The 22,948-nt window shown below is 40.0% G+C and overlaps 1 protein-coding gene across 4 annotated transcripts in view; it reads right to left on the bottom strand.

The window, feature by feature from the left end:
* The window catches only part of LOC116316988 (dipeptidyl aminopeptidase-like protein 6), a 94,482-nt gene that overhangs the window by 9,915 nt on the left and 61,619 nt on the right, over positions 1-22,948 (bottom strand). For all 4 annotated transcript variants that reach the window (XM_039602841.1, XM_039602840.1, XM_031735645.2 and 1 more), the window contains 7 exons: positions 20,082-20,180; positions 12,107-12,201; positions 11,920-11,994; positions 11,791-11,843; positions 11,306-11,387; positions 6,396-6,516; positions 565-719 (listed from right to left, as the gene is read on the bottom strand). In XM_039602841.1, coding sequence (XP_039458775.1) covers positions 565-719; positions 6,396-6,516; positions 11,306-11,387; positions 11,791-11,843; positions 11,920-11,994; positions 12,107-12,201; positions 20,082-20,180 — 680 coding nt within the window. The remainder of the gene's footprint in view (positions 1-564; positions 720-6,395; positions 6,517-11,305; positions 11,388-11,790; positions 11,844-11,919; positions 11,995-12,106; positions 12,202-20,081; positions 20,181-22,948) is intronic.

The following is a 22,948-nucleotide window of genomic DNA, read 5'->3' on the forward strand; positions in this document are numbered from 1 at the left end:
ACCGAAGGTCAAAAGCTGCAATAACTGATCTTTTTGTCCTCTTGAGGGAAGTTCACTGACATCTCTCATAATTTTGATACGACAAGCTTGTTAGTCACAGGCTTCTTATTTGCACACTGAATAGTCTCGGTTTGTGCCTTTCAGTCATGTTTCAGCACATGTTTAGGTCACACAGTTTATTATCAGTTTCTTTAAAACAACGGCTAATTTTAATCACAAGCTCTTTTTGGATAACGGGGCTTAAATGAAACATTACATGAATGTTCTCCCTGAACTGCATATTGAGCATCGTAATTAACTTCTTCCTCTAAATCTGTCATGGACACAGGCTTGAACCATTGACTCCTTCTCAAAGGACCAAAATATTTTGTACATAATTTGTTAATATTTTGGACAGATCACTGATGAGCAGAGAGAAATGAGTCTGAATAGACCTGCTACCTCTACTGTAGATGCCTCGCCCACTTAGACCTGGCTCTGAGCTTTATCGTTACTCACTCATTACATTTTCATTGTAAAAACTATGAATTCATTAAGCAGTAAGATTTGCTGGTGGGGACTTGCCTTTGGGTAGTGATAGTCTAGACTCGCGGGATATGGCGCTCCAGTAAAAAACGGCACTTCCATTTTTGGCACCAGGGTGTCATTGATGGTCATGTAGGCCAAACGCAGTCCATCTGGAGACCACCAGTGAGCTATGTGGGTCTGCAGGATCTCCTCTGTAAAACAAATCAACAATATATTATTAATATACATTTCTAAACATGTGGCAAAATACTGTAGTTCAGTCTATTACTGGTGTATTCTCCTTGAAACTGATTAATATGCCCAATTATTCGGGCAGTGGGGTGAACATCTTTTCTTAACAAGTAAAACATGATTATTAGGAAAGGGCTCCATACTCGCTCTGCTTGTATTTCAGTCCAAGAGTTTCCTTTTACCTGTGGGTGGCATTTAACCCAGCAGGGGGCAGAAGAACTCTGTGAAAAGCATGTTCCAGCACAGACTGATCAGTCCAGCCTTGATGAGGACATTTTGATTTTGTTTTCCAACTAGCCAATCTTGTTTTTTTGCTGTCACAGCTGGCAAAGGAAGCCATTCACACAGAATTTGATTGAATTTTCACTCTATGGCAGAGGGTAATTTGTTGCAGTGCAGCTTGATTTTTCGAGGTCAGTGGCCGAATAAAATCAGCAGAGACTCTAAAAAAGGAGCACAATTCAATTAATCTATTGTTTTATGAAGGCCAAAGCATTAAAAAGACCTGTTATGAAGCTCTGCATAGATGCTATAGTTTGTTCCCACAGAAAGATGGGACAGTTATCCATTTCTCACATATTCTCTGTGAGAAATCAGTGGAGACGGTGACTGTGCAGCTGATGTTTCTTTCTCTTTCGGTTGCGGCTGGCTAACCCTCCAGTCACAAAAGAGACACCACATTTCCGACCAAATTCCACAGATCTGCAGGCGTTAATGACATGAGAAAAGACAAACCCACGCGCTGTACTCATACAAGAGCTCATCTATTCCACCTCCCCAAACCCGCAGCTCGACAATTCAATGCGAAAGTCTTTCCAGCGTCTCATGACTTCACTATCTTTAATCTCCTGATCAAAGGTAGAGCTCGTGTTGGTTGATGCTCTCTTATGACAAGTGTGGAATTATTCCTACCACTATTGATCAGCATCAAAGGCTGGCACATAATTATTCCTGTCTGAGAACTGTTTAAGCCCACAACACTAAGTCTGAAAATTAAAAGAGAATTGTGATGCTTTAGCAAAAATGTGAATCATTAAATATTCCACTTGATATGATAGTGTGGACATAGAAATTGCATGTTTTCTTCAGCATGATGCTGTGTGGAAGGCTTGCACAGCCCCTCATTTCTTTGCGTTTTGGTGTGATCACCATTATTCTTTAACGCAGCCTGAACTCTATATTTATCCTATATTATATTTTACTCTATATTTGTCCATTTATATCTCTCGTTCTACACTTAATTTTCTATGATTGCTTTGTCGTCTACTGTATGTACGCTGCTATGACAACACAATTCTCCTTTGGGATTAACATTGTTTTAATAATGTTGAGATCCAGGCCATGAGGAGGCCAATCCATGACTGATAGTGTTCAAACGTGTTTGTTTTTGCTTTTTTTTAATGCAATCAAAGAACTGGCAATATTTTTACTGCTCTGGCCGTGTGTTTAGGGTCATTGTCATGCTGGCAAATTGAGCTGTTGCTATTTACATGTCTCCCAGAGTATGTTGGTGGATCTATAATTTGATGGCACTTTTCTGTGTCCATAATTCAATCAGTTTTGACAAGATCCACAGTAGTGAGTGTCTGCTGGCTGTAGACACTGACTGTCGGGAATCTCTCCTCATGGTTTGAACTAAAAATGTAAAATTTGCATGAATGACTCCATGAGACCTGTTCTATTGATTTTGTCCAGTTCTTGTGTGATTTGATATACCTCAGCCTTTTCTCCATGTTATCCCCCCTTCATGACAGCCGTCTTTCCGCTGAGACCCGATGAGGCTTCTGATTATACTGATCATCTGTTGTATAGGGGTTTTTTTTATATACTCCTTCTTTGTTCCTGCGGTTTTTAAGGACATGTTGCACACCATGCTGAGATATCCCAAGTTTCCAGCTAACAGCTCTTTGGGAATCACCTTGCTGGTGGGAAAAAATACTACTTTATGGCTGTCAAACTGTGTTATCTTTGGCATTTTCATAGATGCAACTACAGACATGGGAAACAAAAAATGTGTTTTGCAACAGGCTGCTAGTAACAAAGATATCGTTTAAAATTGGTTAGTAGAAATGTTGTCGGTATGTGTAGACACAACACTGGTTCATCCCTTGAGTTAGCTGCTTTTTTAATTACTGAATGATTCATAGATCAGTGTTAAGTGATTTAACAAGCAAAAAACACGTTCCTCTGAAAACAGGAAGGTAAAAGGAGTGGACTGAAAATGAAACCTTTGAAGAACCTTCAGAAAGGCTGGAGATTTGTCACTCAAGACCAATTTAAAAAAATGGCAAAAAAGTCTGACTCCTTGGAAGTAAAATATAAAGAAACGAGGGAAGGCTCAAGACTTTTGCACAGTACTGTAAGATTTAAAATGTATATACAGTTAAACACCTTAATAGATGTGTAAAATGAGTCGCATTTCCTTGAGCCCTTTTAAGTAAATTCACTGAAAAACAGCAAAAACATTTTAAAGTTGACTGTACAGCGTTCCAGAAATGAGGCAACCTCACCTTGAACCACATTCATACAACTTCTGCCAAATCCTTCTGACCTGAAGAGCACAGTGTGCACTGTGAACACTCCAAGAAATGCGTGGGAAATATACATAAGCTGCATCGTCTCTGTTTTTGTGAGACAGTGTGTTATCCGCAGATAAATCCTTACAACACAGCAGGAAAACACAGCAGGCAAATCTTGCTTCGGCACTGGTAATGGATTACTTCTTTCATGTCATGTTCTGTGTCTCCAACAAAGAAATAATCCCATTAATGAAAAACCGATTAGAGCCGACCCTGAAGCAGTTCATGCACTGTAACAGAATTTCCCTCGTAATAATTGGCATTTTGCAATTACATTTGCCCTGCATTATTATCCCGGCCCCTCCTCCCCCGCAATAAATCCACAATTAATAAAAATAACAATGCAGAAGTCTAAATAAAATTACCTTAAAACTTCAAAAGATTATTCTCAAACATGACAGTGCATCTGTAAACAAAACCATAATCAAGAGGTATGTAATTACAATGTCTGTCCCACATATGCCGTAATCGGGAAATGTCTCATATTAAATCGCAAGTATGTTGGCTTTTGAACATCTGCTGAGTGAGATGCAGCGCTGCAGACATGAATTAATTAAAATTGCCAGAACGCAAACGCAAGCTATGCGAAGACTAAAGGAGGAGGGGCGCCGAGATGTAGCCAGCTGCGTGCTTTCAAATGGAATCACGCACACAAATACACAACACGCAGTAGGGAGAGGCAGGTGTCAAAAGACTGGATTAAAATGGTTTTCAAGTGTAGCTGTCGAAATGCAGTACATATTAAAAAGTTTCTTGAAGCCTCTGACCTAAAGTTTACTTTCATTCTTGTGTTGTTCAGGCGGCAGGCTGCTATTTTCAGTGGGAAAATACACAAAACAACCTTACAAACTAACACCGAGCACCAAACAGCAGGTAGATGAAGTTAGTGACTACCTGGTGAACTTAATGAGTGCATACCCAGATGCGGCAAGCAGCTGTTGGGAGCGAAAAAAGCTCTATAAATCTTCCACGGGCAACACTACCTGTAGCACCAAACAGAAGACACAGCTGGCAACTAAATTAGCTGGTGAACCCAACAGAGCATGTAGATGCTAAAAAGAAAGATATTTGGATTTCAAATTTAGAGTAAAGAAAAAACCCCAAAAAGCAAGTGAATAATAAACTTGGCTTCAGCAGCTGGATAGAAACACGACCTGAAGTAAATGCACATGTTGTTATTATGACTTCAACGTGTTAACACTGGAGGTGGAAGTATTTATGGCTTATTTCTACTGTGTCCAACTGGCCAAAAAAACAACTTAAGAAGATTTAAGAGGAAATCTAGATGCTACAATTCAATTCACTTTAATTTTATTTATACAGCACTGAATCACAGCAACAGTTGCCTCAATGTGCTTTATATTGTAAAGTAAAGGCCCTGCAATGATACAAAGAAATGGAGGAAACACCGACAATCATACGATTGATTTGAGCAAGTACTTTGGTGACAGTGGGACAGAAAAACTCCCAACAGGAAGTAGTAGTAGTACTACTGTACTACTAGTACAGCAGTAGACATGCATACCCTACAGTAGTACAGTAGGGTGCAGACTTTAAAGCAAAAATGAACATGTTTAAAGGCTGTTGAATGGTCTCTATAGCTACTTAAATTAAGTACATCCATACTGCCTCCATGGGAAATATGAGGGTAAGTAGCAGCTAGATGCTGCTAATAAAATTAACTTGATTAAATGATCAGCAGCAACTCTCAACACAATGCCACAATCCTCCCAGCAGTGGAATTTTCAGCAAATTCACCCCAAAGTCACACTGTACCAAGCTCAGAGAAACTGCAAAAAAAACCAAAAGCTAAATCTCAGATTCTAAGGGCCTCAGGTAGCATTTTAAAAGTTAAAGTTTCTGTCAGTACAAATAGATAAAGATTGAATGGTTATCTTTGGAAAGGTCAAAGCCTCTTCTCTTTAAAAACGAACATGGCAGCACAGCTTAGGTTTGCAAAAGTGCATCTGAACAAAAACCCCAGATTTCTGGAACAATGTCCTTTTGACAGGTGAGACCAAAGTGCAGATGTCTGGCCATAATGCACAGCACCATGTACTGCAAAAACCAAACACAGCATATTAGCACAAACACCTCATACTAACTGTCAACTGCAGCCACAGGGCATCTTGCAGTCACTGAGTTGACCACAAGCCTCTCTGTATAGCAAAATATTGTCAAATCTGAAGATATCTGTCCAACAGCTGAAGTTTGGCCAGAATTAGGTCATGCAACACAACAAGCACGAGCAGTAAATCTGCAAGAAAAGGGCTGATTAAGAAAAAAACCCCAAGGTGCTGCAATGGCCGAATCAAAGTCAAGACCTCAACCTGATTGAAATGCTGTGGCAGGGCTGTAAGAGAGCTGTGCATAAACTAATACCAGCAAACCTCAGCGAACTGAAACAACCTAATATACATTGGGAGAAAATGATAAATTCACAGAAAACTATTAATTCAACTTATTGGGGCTAAAGCTCTTTCTATAAGCTATTGAATCATGGGCTGTGCTTACGTTTCAAGACAATTTTACAGACGTTTTAAAAATAATCCAGAAATCGGGGGATTACATTACAGTGACTATGTCCATCTTTTCTATTCAGTCTATGCTCTTGGCACAACAAATCCTCAATGTGAGAAAAAGAAAAAGCTGGACAGACCTCTACAGATTCCTCACCTAAACCCCATGCAACAACACTGGGCTGTTAAAATCAATTCAAATGCAGTCAACATCACAGTCCAACCTCACTAAAGCCCCTGTGGCTCACTGGGACAAAATCCCCAAACCCAGCATCTGAAATGTTGTAGAAAACCTTCCTGAAAAGCAGAGACTTTATAATAGCATATTAGCTGGCCTGGTTTCGAAATGAGATGTGCACTGAGCCTTTGCAATTCATTCTCAGAATCCATAATTGAGTTCAACTTCAACCATTCGTTAAAGATAAAAGAAATCCGTCTTTGATCTGAACTCTGAAGAAAATTCCAGCATTTGCAACATAAAGGACTCAATTTCGAGCGTTGTTGTATTTTGGTACGACTTTTTTTTTAGTCATCTTACCCTCATACAGCCAGTCAGCGAGGCCATTGAAGACAACTCCTTCTTTGCCAGTGGACACCAGGCGGATCGCTCGACTCTCTACAGTCGTTCTATAGTAGATGTTGTTTTCGAATATGAAGACCTGGACAAAAAGAAGGTGAAACAGTAGCCATCATCATTAATATTTCTTGTACTTTTGCATTAAAAAAATGAAATCTTTAAGCCAAAAATGTAACAGTGTTTTTTTTAATAACAACAAAACATTATCTTAATCCAAGCCGATACACTCTCAGTCAACACCTGCTTAATGCACGAGTGTTAAAAGAAATCTCCCTCATTATAGTTCACACTTGGTTCCTCTTCAACTCGGCATGAAACCATTTCTGTTGCTAATCAAGGTGCTGGAGTCGGCTTCGGCCCTGCAGGCACACACACATTGCTAAAGATGCCAGCCTACAATCCCCCCCCCGCCTTGCTCATTGAGAACTCTGCGCTGTCTGCAGGGGGTCGGCCATGATTGAGCTAAATTGCTGGTTATACTGCTGATTTAAGCCTTTGGCACCCACAGCGGCATCGCCTGAAGGAATTTAAACGCATCGCTGTCAGATGAGCGTGGGACACTTAAAAACCTCTGTCTATACACTCCAGTGATTTCACCGCTTCGACAGGTGCCAGTATGAAGCAGATGAATGCAAGACTGTCTGATGTCTGTAGTTCAGGCTGTGATGGTGTGACTAGCCTGTCAGCTGTACCCTCTTCAGTGAAATTTAAGCATCACATCACTCGTAAGATGGAGGAAAACAGAAAGACAGAAGTCCTTTTAGCTCTGATCTTTGGATGCTATTGAGCAAATCAAAGTTTTATATTGTGGGATCAACATCTGAGGAAAACAGATCAATGCAGGGCAGTGTAAAAAGGAGGGAAGCTGGCAGTTGGCGAGTGTTACAAAGCAGCCGTGGGACAGGATGGACAGCTTTCAAAGAGTTACATTAAAAAAAACAAAACCCAAAACCTCAGCCTACCAAATGATTAAAAGACATGCATTAAGTTTCAGGGTTGAGATTTACTTTCAGAACAAAACTGATACAGTCATAAATAATACTGAATGGCCTCACAGAGCTACAATTGTAGGGCATCCGTATCTGGATTCACGCTCACTGGCTTGGTGATTTTTAATGTTCAAGGGAATTAGATGAGAGAAAAGAGTGAAAGTGCAAAAAGCCAAAAGATAGCCATTTCAAAAGGGCAGAGATGAAAGCAGCAACATCAAAGCTACCTGAGCAGGGCGAGCAGCATGGTTGCTTATTTGTGTTGTTGCAGTTGCGTGCTCGGATGTGTGCTGGTGAGTGAGAAGTTGCGAGACGTCTAATTTTGTCAAATAAAACTTTCACTGGTCATTTTCTCTTAAATCCATCGTCTTATTTGTGTCAATACAATCTCTTTTCCCGCTGTGTGTGTGTGTGTGTGTGTGTGTGTGTGTGTGTGTGTGTGTGTGTGTGTGCATGCATTGACCCAGCCTCACTGATTGCACTGTCATGGTGGAGTAATTGCTTGTGGTTTAATGAGGGGAGCGTCACAGGATTCATCTCCTGGCTCCTCTCACTGTACATCTGATGCTCAGCTGCACGCAGGCACAGGCACAAACACACACGGCACATTTTTCTGTGCTGATGAAACACTTGATGATAAATTGCTCCACTTCTGATAAACTTAATGGGAAATCATTATATTCACAAACTGTGATGGGAAAAAAAAGAAAAAAGAAAAAAAAAGAAAACACATCTCCGGGTCAGAGAGAGAAAAGACGAGAGCTCATCTCATTTTTTTTTTCTTTCCTGCACAACTTTGGTGGTTCATTAAATCAAACGCAGAGCTACAGTAACAGCGTTTGCGAGAGGAACAATCAGGTACATTATTACCATATGCAAATTCACCTGCTTTCTTCCCTCGGCAAAAGGCAAACTCTCATCACACACTTGAAATGTTAATATTTTCTCACAGCCATGTATCTGTAATTTAAGCAAATGATACGATAAGAGCAATTACAGCACAAAGGAAAAGCTTTGAAGTAAAAGCCGATGAAACATGGGGCCGTAACTCGTTTAAGGAACACAATCTAAACAGAAAGCAATTTAAAGTCAACAAGGGAAAAATGGAGTAAGTGAGAGAATGAAACAAAACACCATCAGGTGCTGGATCGATGAAACTTTTAAGCTCAGTAAAGGACGGGCTAGCATTTTTCATACAACAAAACCAATATTGTGTCAACACAGCACTCATCCTTTGCAAACACAATCTAAATATACAGTTTTGTATAACCTAAAAAGGCTAAATGAAGAGCTGTGAGAGCACAGAGCTCTTTTTAGAAGTCTCTCAAACAAGCTGGTGGAATTTGATTTGAAGGAGCAGGTCAGTTGGAAATAGCACGCATGCTTATATTGACAAAACAACATGGCGCCCAGCGCAGCACTGTTGCTTACTAACTTGTTTTAATAGTTTTTAAACAATAAAAGAGCTCAGTAAGGAATAAGCCATAATGAGCTTCAGCTACGCAGGTAAATTGCACGACAGATTCAGCGACGTTCCACGTTTTTCTTTCAGGATATATAATGACAATAGGCAGTTGCAGGTAAGCATAATCATTACCAAGAATAAAAAGATACACAAGTTCATGAGGAAACTGTGCCACTAACGATCGAAAACCAGATTTTTTTAGTGTTTTTTGATGCTTTATAAACTTGGACGTGTAAAATAGTCGCTTACTGCAGCTATTCCTGGATGGTACTTCAGTAAGAATCTACTAGGATCCTTGAAACATGATAACTAACAGTCATCAACCATAAAAAAACTGGATAACCATGCCCCCCTCGGCAATGGCTTTCTGAAAGAAGACAAACTCCAAGTGAAGAGTGCAGCCGTGTCACAGAAAATTGGGCATGTCAAGTGCATTATTCCTGCAGTGCTTCAAGAAAGTCACTGGAGAAAAATGATGCACAAAAGTATGGATTTTATTTTTGGAGACTCTACATGTTCTAAACAAGTCTATATGAAGGTGTGTTCTGTGCATTTTGCATGGTCACGAGATCAAATCAAATATATATATACATAGATATATATGTAAATGCCTTTTGGGTAATTAGAGGACTGTAAAAGTACATTATATTGCCAAAAGTATTCACTCACCCATTGAAATCTTTGAAACCAGATGTTCCAAACACATTCCATGGTCACATGGATGGAATGAATTAGAACTGAGACTGCAAGCCAGGGCTTGTTGTCCAACTAAAATCAAGCACCTAAGCAGGCAGGCTGCTTCTACAAGCATTTATGAAGCTATGGAGCTCTGTGAGTCCCAGTGCCTGGAACTCTTAATGCTTCAGTATACCAAGACATTTTGGGCAATTTTATGCTCACAGTTTTGTGGGAACAGTTTGGGAATGGCCCCTTCCTGTTCCAACATGGCTGCACACCAGTGTACAAATAAGGTCATTAAAGACATGGATGTGGAAGTGGAAGTAGAAGAACTTGACTGGCCTGCACAGAGTCCTGACCTCAACCTGACAGAACATCTTTGAGATGAATTAGAGCAGAGACTGCAAGTCAGGCCTTCTTGTCCAACATCAGCGTCTGACCTTATAACTGTGTTTCTGGAAGAATGGTCAAAAATTCCCATAAACAACCCTAAACCTTGTGGAGAGCTTTCCCAGAAGAGGTGAAGCTGTTATGGCTGCAAAGGGTGGACCGACATCATATTAAACCCTATGGATTAAGAATGGGACGTCACTCAAGTTCATGTGAGTGTGCAGCTAGACTTTTGGCAGTATGGTGTATGTTAGATATGGTTTCCTAAAATAGCTGATTTTCCATAAAAAAGAACAGCTAAACAAATCTCTTCCTTCTAAGAAGAGTTTTCATTATAAAAAAAGTTACAGATTGACCAACAGTATTTGACCTCTACTGAAGTCCATTAAAAACCAGACAAGTATTTTAATCTTTGAGTGTTTCATTGACATCACCAAAATAGTTTTAGTGATTCACAATAGCTGGAAATACTCCAGATACTGTTTTTCTTTCTCAGTAGAGCTCATTTTGAATCCCTTTCTGTATGGAGAGACACATCTTTTAACTATGCTGAATCCAAGGACTTCTGTTTGAACATCTTCATGGAACTATTTCTGTACTCTTCATGTTTTAAAAGGTAAAAGCAGCAAAACATGTTTTTCTTTTGTAAAAAAAAAAAAAAAAGAAGCAATTTTCTGAATGGAAATTCCAAATGGTGAAACTAAATTGAAGATTCAGAATTTGTTTGCATAATCATACAGACTGTCTCCAAGCAACGGCATCCTTGTACATGAGTTGTCCCCAAACGTGGCTGACATCACAGACCAACAGGCGTGGGCACACGTGCCTGCTGACCTCTGTGATGACACTGGCGCGATGCAACCCTTTGCTCATTGCCGTAACCTTGAGGCTTATCTCCAGTCCTACACCCTCAAACATTTGAAGATGTGTCAGAAAGCCAACATATCCTCACCGTGCTGTGGACTAAAATGAAAACAGGGACATGCACTTGCACACAAATCATTGCTATGTGTCTACTGCTCCTCTCCCAGCAACCTCATACTGCTCAAGCCAAGGGTTGTGCCACCAAGATGCCATCTGTCACTGTGTCTCTCACCGGCTCGCGAGCTGTCACAAAGCAAAAATCTTCTTGGCTGACATTGATGGAGGTCAAAGCAAAGGACGTTCACCTCAGAGCTCTTAATGCGGTCATTACAGAGTGCATAAACCTCTTATTACCACAAGGTTTGGCTGTGCCGCTGTGACAAGCCACTGCTGTGCCTCCTCTGCGAGGGCAGACTGATACTGACAGAGCTCCACCTGCGAGCTAGAACTCAGGGAGTGTAATCTCAAGGGTACGGGCTTCTTACCAGCTGCTGGCCTTGGGGCCCCCATCCGGCAAACTGCAGGAAAGCTTCATGCACCTCAGGGGGATTTAAAGGCCACGTTTCCCTGTGAACACAACACATCATGAAAACATACTTGCTGGTTTGTATACTGCATCCAAATCACATGTGTTATATGCCAATATAAATGCACAGTCAGACAAAGAAGTCGTGTGCTTTTCAGCCTTGTTCCCTCACTGTAGGCTTCATCAATCAACCATGTCCTTTTTTTAGCACAAGCTGACTTTGCTTGGCTTGCTACAAATACAGAACAGTAGGGAACTAAGCAGACATAGATGGATGAAAGGCTAAAAAACAGGCCAAAAAGCTTCACACCAAGCTAAAGTGAATTAAAAAGCATTCCCATAAGATTCTAGAGCACGCAGGTAAATGGCGCTGATGTCAGTGCCAGGCTACATATGGTCAGAGTAAAGACGTGTCGAGGAAGAGGACAGAAAGTTTGTATTTACTGTGTCACGAGACTGTAAATGATGTACTTCGCCTCATAGGAGTGTTGGTATTTCTGTGGAAGAGAACAAAGTTGCGGTCAAGAAAGGACAAACTCTGAGAAAACAAAATATTCCAGCTAGATTTCTCACCGGTTTTACTTCAAAGGCAAACAGCACATGTTGCATGTCTGGAGACACTTGGTACTTGGCAGCTCTGGATCGATCCTGGATGGGATACAGACAAAAACACACACAGACACACTCACATTAGGAACACACTCAGTACAGCAGCAGCAGTCGATAGTAAAGTTACTGTTCTTGGAGAAAATGTACTCACAAACAGCTGGTTTGGAACGACAACCCTTTGCTCCATGGTGTCAGTGTTAAGCTGGACAACGTCCCCTTCCGCTGTACGATACAGCAGCTCATTGTCTTTAAATGAAAAGCAAACACCAGAGGGTGAGATGATATTTCATACAGTTCCTGTTCCCAGATACAGACAATGATAGTGCAGCAAGTATGGTTTTCCTGTTGTGTAATAACTACTGTGACAGGTCCCACCACAAGGGCAGTTCTCGGTATATACACTACAGGGACAAAAGTATAAATCCACACCTTTAATCCAGTGTTAATTTTCCAAATGAGTAGCCCCCTTGGGAAAAACTGGGAAACTGGGACTGTTGTGGAGGGTCCATGTCATCTCAATCTTTGTATTCCAGTTTTCAGTCCTCTTGCCACAGGTGTATACGATCAAATATCTAGCCATGAAGCCTGCCTTTACAAACATCTGTGAAAGAATGGCTCTTTCTGAATTCAAGTGTCGTACTGTAATAGAAGGGCCACCGTTTGTGAAATTTCTTCCATCCTAGACACTTCACGATCAGCTGTAATTGGTATTATTGCAAAGCGGGATTAACATCAGCAAAATAACTGCATGCTGGGAGTTTCATGTCATTGGTTTCCATGGTTAAACAGCTCGAGTAGGTGTAATATTTAGGTAGCTTGGTAGTACATGACTACCTGTAGACAGAAGTTGTCAACACAATAACAGTTTAAATAAAAGCACGATTTGAAGATGGGTTTAGTATGACCACTAATTAGAAATAATGTAGTAATGACCACCTTATTACACCACTCCACTTTAGTATCCAGTTTAACCTACAATTTGCCAAATGCTTTAAAATTTTTCTTGGATGATTTTTTGAGCACTTTGGGAACATAGAGGTGAAGCGCAAAGACTAAAACTCAACATCATTACTGTTTAAGTTGATATGACAACATTACTCATCATTTATTTATGCATCCAACAGTTACAGAGCAATATAAATAACTTGGGGTTCATAGGAATATCTCTTTTTAGCCATCAAAGGCTCAACCAAGTTCACCAGCTAGTTGCTTGTATGAATTCTGGTTCCGGGCAGGTTATGTACAGCTAAGTGTTTTTAACGAAGCCAGTTATAATTTAAAGCAGCAGTAAGCTGCCAAACAGGCCTTTCATCTGGTTTATATGACAACTACAGGGTTTATCTTATGATCTAACAGTAATGAATCACGTATCTCCTGCTGGTCAGTGTTAGAAAGGCTCTGAGTATTCGATGTGCCAGCAACCTTAGGTTAGCACTGAGAGAGAGGTTCATGTTTTCTTTCCTCTAAAGGGAAGTGTCTCCTTAAGAAGTTTTAAATGAAACACTATTTTCTTCATCAGCCTGAATGTTACAATTCACAGACTTCCATATCAATATCCTAAAGCTGATAGTATCTGATTTTAAACATATAATAATAATAAAAAAATGTTACAATGAAAGCGTCTCAGCTCAGGCTGAAACAGGTAAGTAAAATACATTTTGCTACCATCTGTCTGTGTCACTCAAAAACGCTTGTCTCGCATCCCATCATTGACAATTTTCAGGAACTACAGATGCATATAAAATGTGTCATTTTCAGCCAAATTTAATTAATTAATTTTATGAGAAACATTTCAGCTGGAAGTCATAAAGTTTTTTTTGGCCATTCAGTCGATGCTTTTTTCTGTAGTTTCAGAAGCTTTTTAAATTATCATAAATAATATTAATAATATATAACTACTGATCCCCCGCACAGTATCACATATATGCTTCAGTGATTCTTAATTATTCAAATTTGTACTGCTAGCATTTTTTTTACCATGATAAAACCCTGATTTACAAAAACTTAATTTGAAATATTAACGACTAATTGCAGCCCATCAAGGCGCCACTGTTTCAGTTATCCGGTACATCAGGCATAGCCGTCATTGCTTTGTGTACTTCTCTCATATGTATGACCTGTGATATGAATTTTAATTAATTGAAAAGTTTTATTTTAAAAGGTACATGTAAAACATTTGATTTTATTCATTACTAAAAAAAAACCCAACACAAAACTGTTTCTGTCTTTTATCCTGTTTTTCTTCTCTCACCCCAACCGGTTGCAGCAGTTGGCCCCGCCCCTCCCTGAGCCTGGTTCTGCCGGAGGTTTCTTCCTGTTAAAAGGGAGTTTTTCCTTCCCACTGTCGCCAGTGCTTGCTCATAGGGGGTCATATGATTGTTGGGTTTTTCTCTGTACGTATTATTGTAGGGTGTACCTTGCAATATAAAGCACCTTGAGGCGACTGTTGTTGCGATTTGGTGCTGTATAAATAAAACTGAATTGAATTGAATAAACTATGTTGCAAAGAAAGACCTCAAAATACAACCTCAGTGCAATAAAAGTCAGTTCATCTGTGACTACTGCAACAAAAGTAATTATACAGTTCCAATTAAAGCTAACTGCATCGACATATTTAAGGAAGCCTGAGGAAACCACTGCTTTCTCACTCCACCTGGTAAGGACTCACCTGAACAAAGCAGAGCGAACTAGAGGACTGACCTTAAGCTGAAACATTGCTGTAGCAGTGGTTAGGAGGGACTGTGAAAGGCTTTTCTTTTCAGAGCAGGCCGCTCCATTTTGTAATGACTTAGAGGTCATGATGACCGAGCTGTCTCTAACAAGAGTCTCTCAAAATCTGTGCCTAAGATGCGCTCTCCTATCTAATATTAGAAACTCAGACAGCGATCTTGCCTAAATAACGTTTCCACTCCTTCTAGACTAAAGGTGAAGGAGTTCTGTTAGCCTTTTCTGGATGATTGAGTAGATGTGGACAAATTGTAGGAGTGTAGAATGAATGCACCCTGTTGCAGGGTGTCATATGGACCTTTGTGGTCATTTTTGCACTCCCTTGTTTCTGCTGAGGTATGGGAGGAGCCGGATTGCCAAAAGGATTTGGGCAAAAAGCATAATTTTGCAGTTTATGCGAGTTTGCATTGAGACAGATTTCTGTGACAACAAAGACAGGACGAAGGACATCGCGTGAAACTGTCCTCTTGTCAAGAGAAGTATTTTTCATGTTTCTCACACAACATGAAAAAGAAAAGAAAAACATTATTAGCAGATCTAATGTGTCCGCTGATGACACGGCAAAGACCAGTGACCTGTGTTACCGATCACAAAACACTGATGAAGGAGGTATTTTCAAACATGAAAACATGACGCCTAACACACTCCAACAAACACAAAGTTTTTAAAGAAGACAAAAACTGAAAACATGGGCGGGGATGTTCGCTGAATGAAAACCACTGGAAAATCTTTGGATTATTTTAAAAGTGGAGGGTAGAGCAACAAAACCCCCGCAGCAAAGAGCAGATGAAAGAAAAACATCTGCGAGAAAGAGGAGAACATTTCTCCACCATCTGGCATCATCTTTGCCCAAGAAGATTGAGTCTGTCATCAAATATAAAGATGGGCATGCAAAATATAAAAGGATGGGAGTCCGCTGAGGAAGGATGTACTAATTTTTTGTTGTTGTTGCTGTTGGTTGTGAAAGGGCTCTGTTTAAAGTTGCCTTCACTCTTCTAGGGTAAAACTGGATTAAATGGATTGAATTTAATGAGGATGGAGTGAGTTTTGTTATATACTGTATGCTCTGTTCTCTGTGTGTATTTCAAAAATCCGAGCGCTTCAGACAGACAGTGGGAGCTCTTTGTTTTAGAGATCAATCCGAAGGTCGAATACTTTGCCTTTGAATCGGAGTCTGTGAGAAACTCATAGGTGAGTCCAAAGACTACCGATGCGAGCGGTGATCAAAGAGCAGCGGGGATCAATTACGCACCGCTGTGAATGAAGCCCACAAAATATTGATGAGGACTGCTCAAGTGTGAGCTTGTCCCATCGGGTTTCTTATCAGAAGGTCATTAGCGCCAAATGGGGGTTGATTGCATTAATGTAGCTGACAAGATGCAATGTCACGTAATTGATTGCTGGAGTTTCGTCAGGTGCCGAGGACGTTTTCATCAGGGCTGTGAGCGAAGGGCACAGAAACACGCAAACTTAACTAATTATATGTTAATAAGCCCGTAATGTAAGTAATCAGTCGAACAATCTACACAGTGGAACAAAAGGACAGATGTAAGGTCGTTTCGTGCTTGTGCGCTACATGAAAAGTAACAGCTGCATTTAAAAGTACACATGCGAGTCTTTGGGTGTCAGGCTAATAACCGCTGTACGACTTTTACAAAGAGGTTCAATGCAGCACTTTCACTTCTCAAAGAAGGTCTGAACATTGTTTACTAATTAAGGCAGCATTTCTGTATGACTGTAAGAACCATAAAGCAGAACTCAGATTTGCAAAAATTTCAGAAAATATAAATGTTTTATGACTCATCTTCTAGATTTGATTTTATGTCTGCCCAAATATGCTTTTTCTCCCCCCTAATCAATCGCCTTCTTCTCATCTCTCAGCAAACAGAAATTTAAAAAGTAGTGCATACAGAGAGGGGAGCACAAAAACAAACAGCAACCAAATTATTTTTTTAGTTTTAGACTCTGTGTGTGTCTTTCATTGAGATACTGGATGAGTTAAAAATTGATTGAAATCTGAATCAGAACTTTATTTTGAACGTATAAGAGCCCAAACCTCCACCAAGGCAGCGAGCGACCCGTTTTTAGTTCTGATGGAACCTCCACAAGACTAATAACTGTGCTTTTCTTAACTCATATTTTATTGTTTTACCAATGCTAAAGTTTACACAACATATATTTTTTGTGTTTAGGAAATTGCAAAAAAATATATGTTGTGTAAACTTTAGGAATTACATTGGTCAATAAAATATGAGTTAAGAAAAGCACAGTTATTGTCTTGTAAACACTCTAAACTTGAAATTATAAGTTATCCATCAGAACCTAAAACGTAAATGCAGTCGGTTGCCTTGAGTTTCTGGGTTTTCGCAACAATTTTTTTTTACAGTGTTCTCTGCTCAGTATTTACTTTTATGGGAACAGTATTGCATCAACATTCATTTTGCTTTATTTGCTTTATTCAATTTTACTTTACAAGTGCAACATAATATGCCGTTATGTAAAGTTATTCATATGTAATGTACACTACAACCACTGTAGCCCCTACAGCAGGAACGTCAAACTAATTTTACATCATCCCACTTTTATTTTAATTGGCCTGGATCAGTGAGGCTACATGATAAATGTGTAAAATTACAGAAACCATTCTAGCAGTTCATTGCCCAGACTATCCTCTAATTATAAAATATAGTTTTTGTTAATTCACAGAAAAATCTGGGGTGTTTTTTTTGTTTAGTTTTTTTAAAAACAGAAATTTCTAAAAGAACAGGAACTTTTCTGTCATTTAATTGTGCATCTATTACTTAATTAGTTTGGTTTTATATGAATGGAAAACACTCAACATGTTCCAAATGTCCAGTGAACCAGATTGGAGTGATTGCCGGGTTGTTTCTTGCCCCCAGGCTATATGTTTGACACCCCTGCCCTACCAAGGAATCCACTCAGAGTCATAATGTAGCGCTTTAAATATTTAACACCCTGCTGAATGAAACTGAGAATGAAGTTCAGAGGGAAAAACGATTTGGATGAGCTATTAAAATCAGAGACATTTGTACTGGGTAAGCTGAAGCCAAAAGCCAAAAGGGTAGAAAACACTGCTTTAATGTTTAGCTTTGTTGTGCTTTTAAAAACTTCTTATACTATTCTCTCTGTATGATATGAATCTTAAAAAGAAGTAACTACTGGTAACTTCTGTGGTCTGTGGCAACGCGTGCCATTTGTTTTGCTGTTGTTTGCTGGGAGGGCATCATCAGTGCCACACATGCCAGCAGGATCAACAAGACTGGAATCATCATTGCCATCACTGGAGGCACTGAGTCAGTGAGAGACAGGGGGTCACTGAACATGGACAACCCATCGCACCCACTCCATTGCACACTACAGAGGCAGCAGGGCTGACATGAAGAACGCTTCAGGAAAAATCATTCCTCTGTAAAAAAAGTACAACAGCTCTCTTTTATTTGTGACAGGTGAACACGCCTGTCAGCACATACAGACATCTCTGTATCAAACCTTCTTGCTGCTGTTTCTTTTATTTATACTGTTCGTGTTATTTATTACAGGAGGCAGAACTGCAGGTGGCATAGTTGAAGGGGGACGAGATTAGAAATGAGTACATCAGAGAGACAACTGAGGTCGTGCAGTTTGGAGTTAGAGAGGCAAGGCTGAGATGGTTTGGACATGTGCAGAGGAGGGATGGTGGATATATTAGACACAGTATGCTTAATATGGAGCTGCCAGGCAGGAGGAAAAGAGAAAAAGAGTCATGGATGTGGTGAAGGAGGACATGCAGAGGGTTGGTGTGACAGAGGATGGTAGAGATAGATAGAATCTTCTGCCTCCATCTCTTCTTTCTCTATCTCTCTATATGGATGCAATGTTATTACAAAGTAGTGCTGATTCAACAACATAAAGCACTTCTCCTGTTGAACACCAGGGGGCACAGACTTAGCTGATCCAGCTTTTATGAGCTCAGGTGGCAGCTTCCTATTCTCTACCTTATTAAGGTAAAAGAGGACACAGCGAAGCTGATTAAGTGTGCATATTTAAACTTGGACTGGCACACAGCATGCTCAGTTTGTATTACATGGCTTAAAGGCCGACTCCAAGGATGTAACGTGTGTTAAAGGTGAATAATCAGAGTTATTGTTTGTTGAACTAACTGTAATGTTTATTTGAGGTAGTGTGGAACAAGCAGGTTTAAAAATATTTCATATTTTATTTGCTCAGTTACATCAGTTTATTTGTGCTGTTGCAGCTCGCTCAGCAACTTACTCAAAACCAATCCCTCATTTGTATCTTTTAAGGACAGGACAGTTCAATAAATGCAAAACTTTAGATATAGAAACACTGCACTCGTTAGCGTCAGATATTTTGCACCGTTTCTTTCTTTTTTCTTCATTTTGCTTTTCTTTGTTCTTTATGAATCATTTCTATGCCTCCCTTTATTGTTGGCTGTCTGGTTTTGGGCTTGCTCTAGCACGTTGGCTGTGTGTGACTTGACTATCTATGTTTCTCACTCAGAAAATATAATCACTCTATTGTACTATACTGTATGGACAAACTAAGAAAATGTGTTACCAATCAAAGGTTTTACAACATCTGAACAAATAAAGTTTCATTTTCTCTCTAGAAATCTTCTAATCCTAAATGAAAACAGTTTTTCTTCTCATCCAGCAGCCAAACACATGATTTGAATTCTTTCTGCAATGAAAATAAATCAGTGGTTTTGAAAAGGTCAGCATAAAAATGTGGTGTATCATTTGCAGGCTTTTTTTCTTTCACCCCTCCATTAAGTTCATTACAAAACCAGCTTGATCTGGACTTCCCATGTAATGAAGGTGTTTTGCTGTAGGATGAACCCTCGGGCTTCCTGCGTTACTCAGCTTTTCCCCATAATTTCAATGCCAATATAAACTTCTTCCTTCTGCACCACTGTAGTCCTAATGATGTATCAGTGGGTTTAGTAACACAGGGTGCTCCAACACTTTCTTTGTACCGACAGAGTGTTTTGTAAGTATTCAACAAAAAGTTTGGACACTTCTGCAACAACTTTTCAAGGCTTCCTCTAAATCCAATGCTGCAGGAAATATGTCAGTTATCCAATTTGTTAATCGCTGGAAGAAGGCCGGATTTCTTTTAGAATTTATACGATGATACCTACATTTTTATTTTTTTATTTATTTTTTAAAACCTTGAACAGTTTACAGTTATTGAATGGAGTTGAACTGCCTGAACTTGAATAATAGGTGGAAAAACCGGGCTGCTGCATGTACGTGTACACCAGATTTTGATGCCAATGTTATGTTCTGTGTGACGGCTGTCATAAAGCATCTGGATGTGTTCTGTGTTTTGACACGAGAGACGGATTTTAAATGTCAAACACACGTTTGCTCACTCACCGCTCAGCCATTTAGCGTCCGGGTCATGGATGTGAAGGTCTGCACCAAAAACATCTTCCACGGTTACTTTCTTCTTAAGGGCCAGGCTGTCATCTTCACCTGTCAGAGCATTTCACAAAAGTCTAAACACGCATAAATTGAACATGACACACAGAAGCCCACATATTTATGGTCATAAATTATTCTGCGGTATAGCTGTCTTTCGGTCTTGACAGATTTTTTATTTTATTTTATAGCAAACACTGAAGGAAATATTTAGACTTTTTTATCAACATGTTTGCTTTACTGTACATTCCTCTTCTGTCTCTGGAGGTGGTGGAATCCAGCAACTATTCCCCTGCTATAGGTGGGTCAATTTAGCACAAAGAACAAACAAGAAAGAGGCCCCTGGTATTGCTCTGTTGGTCTAAGAGCATCAGTTCCCATCTTCCTGCTGAGTTTTTCAGCAGCCGCCTGGCGACTCAAAACCCAAAATGAGATCTGAAGCCGACAGCTGAGCTGCAGGTGGAGCAGACAACAGGGGAGCAACAAGCGAGTGAGTTTGGATGTGAGGAAGGAAAAATGGTGAACATTTGAACCCTTTTGGCATCTTATAGAACACCTTTACACAGAAAAGCACCGTTAAGACAGGAGTTGTCACGACGGCTGACAGCCCGGTCTTACTGTACAAAACGGGAAGTTGACAGATTCTTCGGCGCTCTTCGCGTTGTGACTGAGCTTCGAGATGTGTTCGTGTAAATACCACATCGAGTGTTGTCGAGTGTTTACTGACTTGAAACGTCATAGAAACTCTCCTGCCTGGTAAGAATCTGCAGAGTGAGGGGAGAAAGCTAATTTCCGGCATGAGGCAAACAGTGTTCTGATGCTTTGCCAATCTGACAAATGGCTGGAGTTCTTACAGCATAATGATCTCCATTAAACAGGCCTGAATGGAATTGCGCATTAAAAGGGCCATTACCTAGTGAGACGATGACTGGTAGAACTGGTGTAAAATCACAAGCAGAGAAACAATGTCCTCTGTAAAACCTTTCCTCGTGGAAAAAAGGTTGTCAAATCAAGACAACTGCGATTTCATGTGAGGCGTTTCTGCAATGAGGAAATTCAGCAAACGCCTCTTTCAGTGCTACGTGTTCATGTAGATTGTTTTGGAAGTATTGGCTATACTAATTAAAGTAGGCAGCACTTGGCAAAAAGTACTTGATTTTAGTTCTTTCTGCAAAGCGTCTGTTTATAACAGCCATAAAAAATGTTGTGAATCATATGAATGTTTTGATTAAGCCATAAGATTCAGCTGGACCCCAGGATTCCCATGTTTTGTGTCTTTTAGTCCTAATGATGCATCAGAGGATCCACCACTTTTGTTCAAAAATCATCCACTCGTCAGTAGCTTCATCACAGGTCCACATCCATAAGAAAGTCTGTAGTTGGATACAAAGAATAACAATCATGAAGATGCGTCTGCACTCTGGACCAATCAGGAGACTCGACTCATCTTTTAATTCAGCAAAGCAGGAAGCGTTTTAGCCGGAACTGTTTCAGAGAACTGTCCACAGTTCAGGAATACTTAGTTACCGTTTGGACATTTTGTCTTTCCAGTGTTCATTACTTGTGTATTGCCATAAATATAGAGATATATATTTTGCTCCCATGTCTGACGCATTAAGGGACCGTCAGACATTTCTCAAGCTCGCGTCATGTGTGCAGTGCCTCAGTACTAAGCACACATACATTTTCCTAAGCAAGGGCGCTGCTCTTTATTGATAATCCTTACATTTGAAAGATCTCCAAAGTATTCTTCTTCTCTTTTGTTTTCATTTATGCATTCTATATTGGTTAATTCACACCATCCTGTTAGCTTATCTATGAAAGACATGCCAAGACGTGCACATAATGCACACACATACATGCCTACAGAGAGATGTTTCTCAAGTGAATTTGTTGTCATCGCAGTCTTTAGGAAGCTTGTGCATAATCATTACTCATCATTACATCATCTTTCCGCCTGCCTTCTTTGAGCCAATCAGCCTCGACTCTGCGTGGTTTAAATCTGCGCTCTCTGTCATTTTCCCTTTCAGACTAAACTTCGTGCAACTCACCTACTCTGCATCTCCACCTCACACACCTCAGTCAGAGATCCATCCAAGCCTCCCTCCACCACCACCAGGGTCTAGACTCCGGAGGGTTTCTGTTCTAAATCCTATCACCGCTGAGATTCCATTAAGCCATGATGGGTCATCAGGGTCTAATCGTCAGATACATTAATTCATTTCTCTATCTCAGTAAACCATGGTCCATTTTTCCAAGTTATCTCTCCTTATTTAAGCATTTCATTGCACAACTGATTTACAGACTCAGCACCTCACATTTCTTTCACTCATCATCAGAGAAGTCACATCAGTGTCCCTTAAACTGATTCTGTACTTTGTAGAGGCAGAGCGTTTGTAAAAAAATAAAATAAAATAAAAAAGTTTGGGAACCTGCACAAATTCTTTGCATCAACTTTCAAGGCTTCCTTTAAATCCACTGCTGAAGGAAATATGTCAGTTATCCGAATCCTTAATCCCTGAAAAAGTCCTGGTTTCTTTCAGAATTTATACAATGATACCTAAAAAATGTTTACCTATTGAAATGATGACGGGTAAAACTGGTGTAAAATCACAAGCAGAGAAACAATGTCCTCTGCAAAACCTTAAAGAGAGAAGCATGTCAATTCAAGACCGCTGCCTAGGAAGCGAGAAAAAAGCAGGAAATTAAAGCGATTTCATCCAAGGTGTGTTTGCAATGGGGAAATTCAGCATACTCCTCTCTTAGTGTTCTACATTTATGTAGATTGTTTGGGTATGAGCTGCCCAGTTTTCCAGATATCG

This window comes from Oreochromis aureus, linkage group 18, assembly GCF_013358895.1.
Source record: "Oreochromis aureus strain Israel breed Guangdong linkage group 18, ZZ_aureus, whole genome shotgun sequence".
Classification (NCBI taxonomy): Eukaryota; Metazoa; Chordata; class Actinopteri; order Cichliformes; family Cichlidae; genus Oreochromis; species Oreochromis aureus.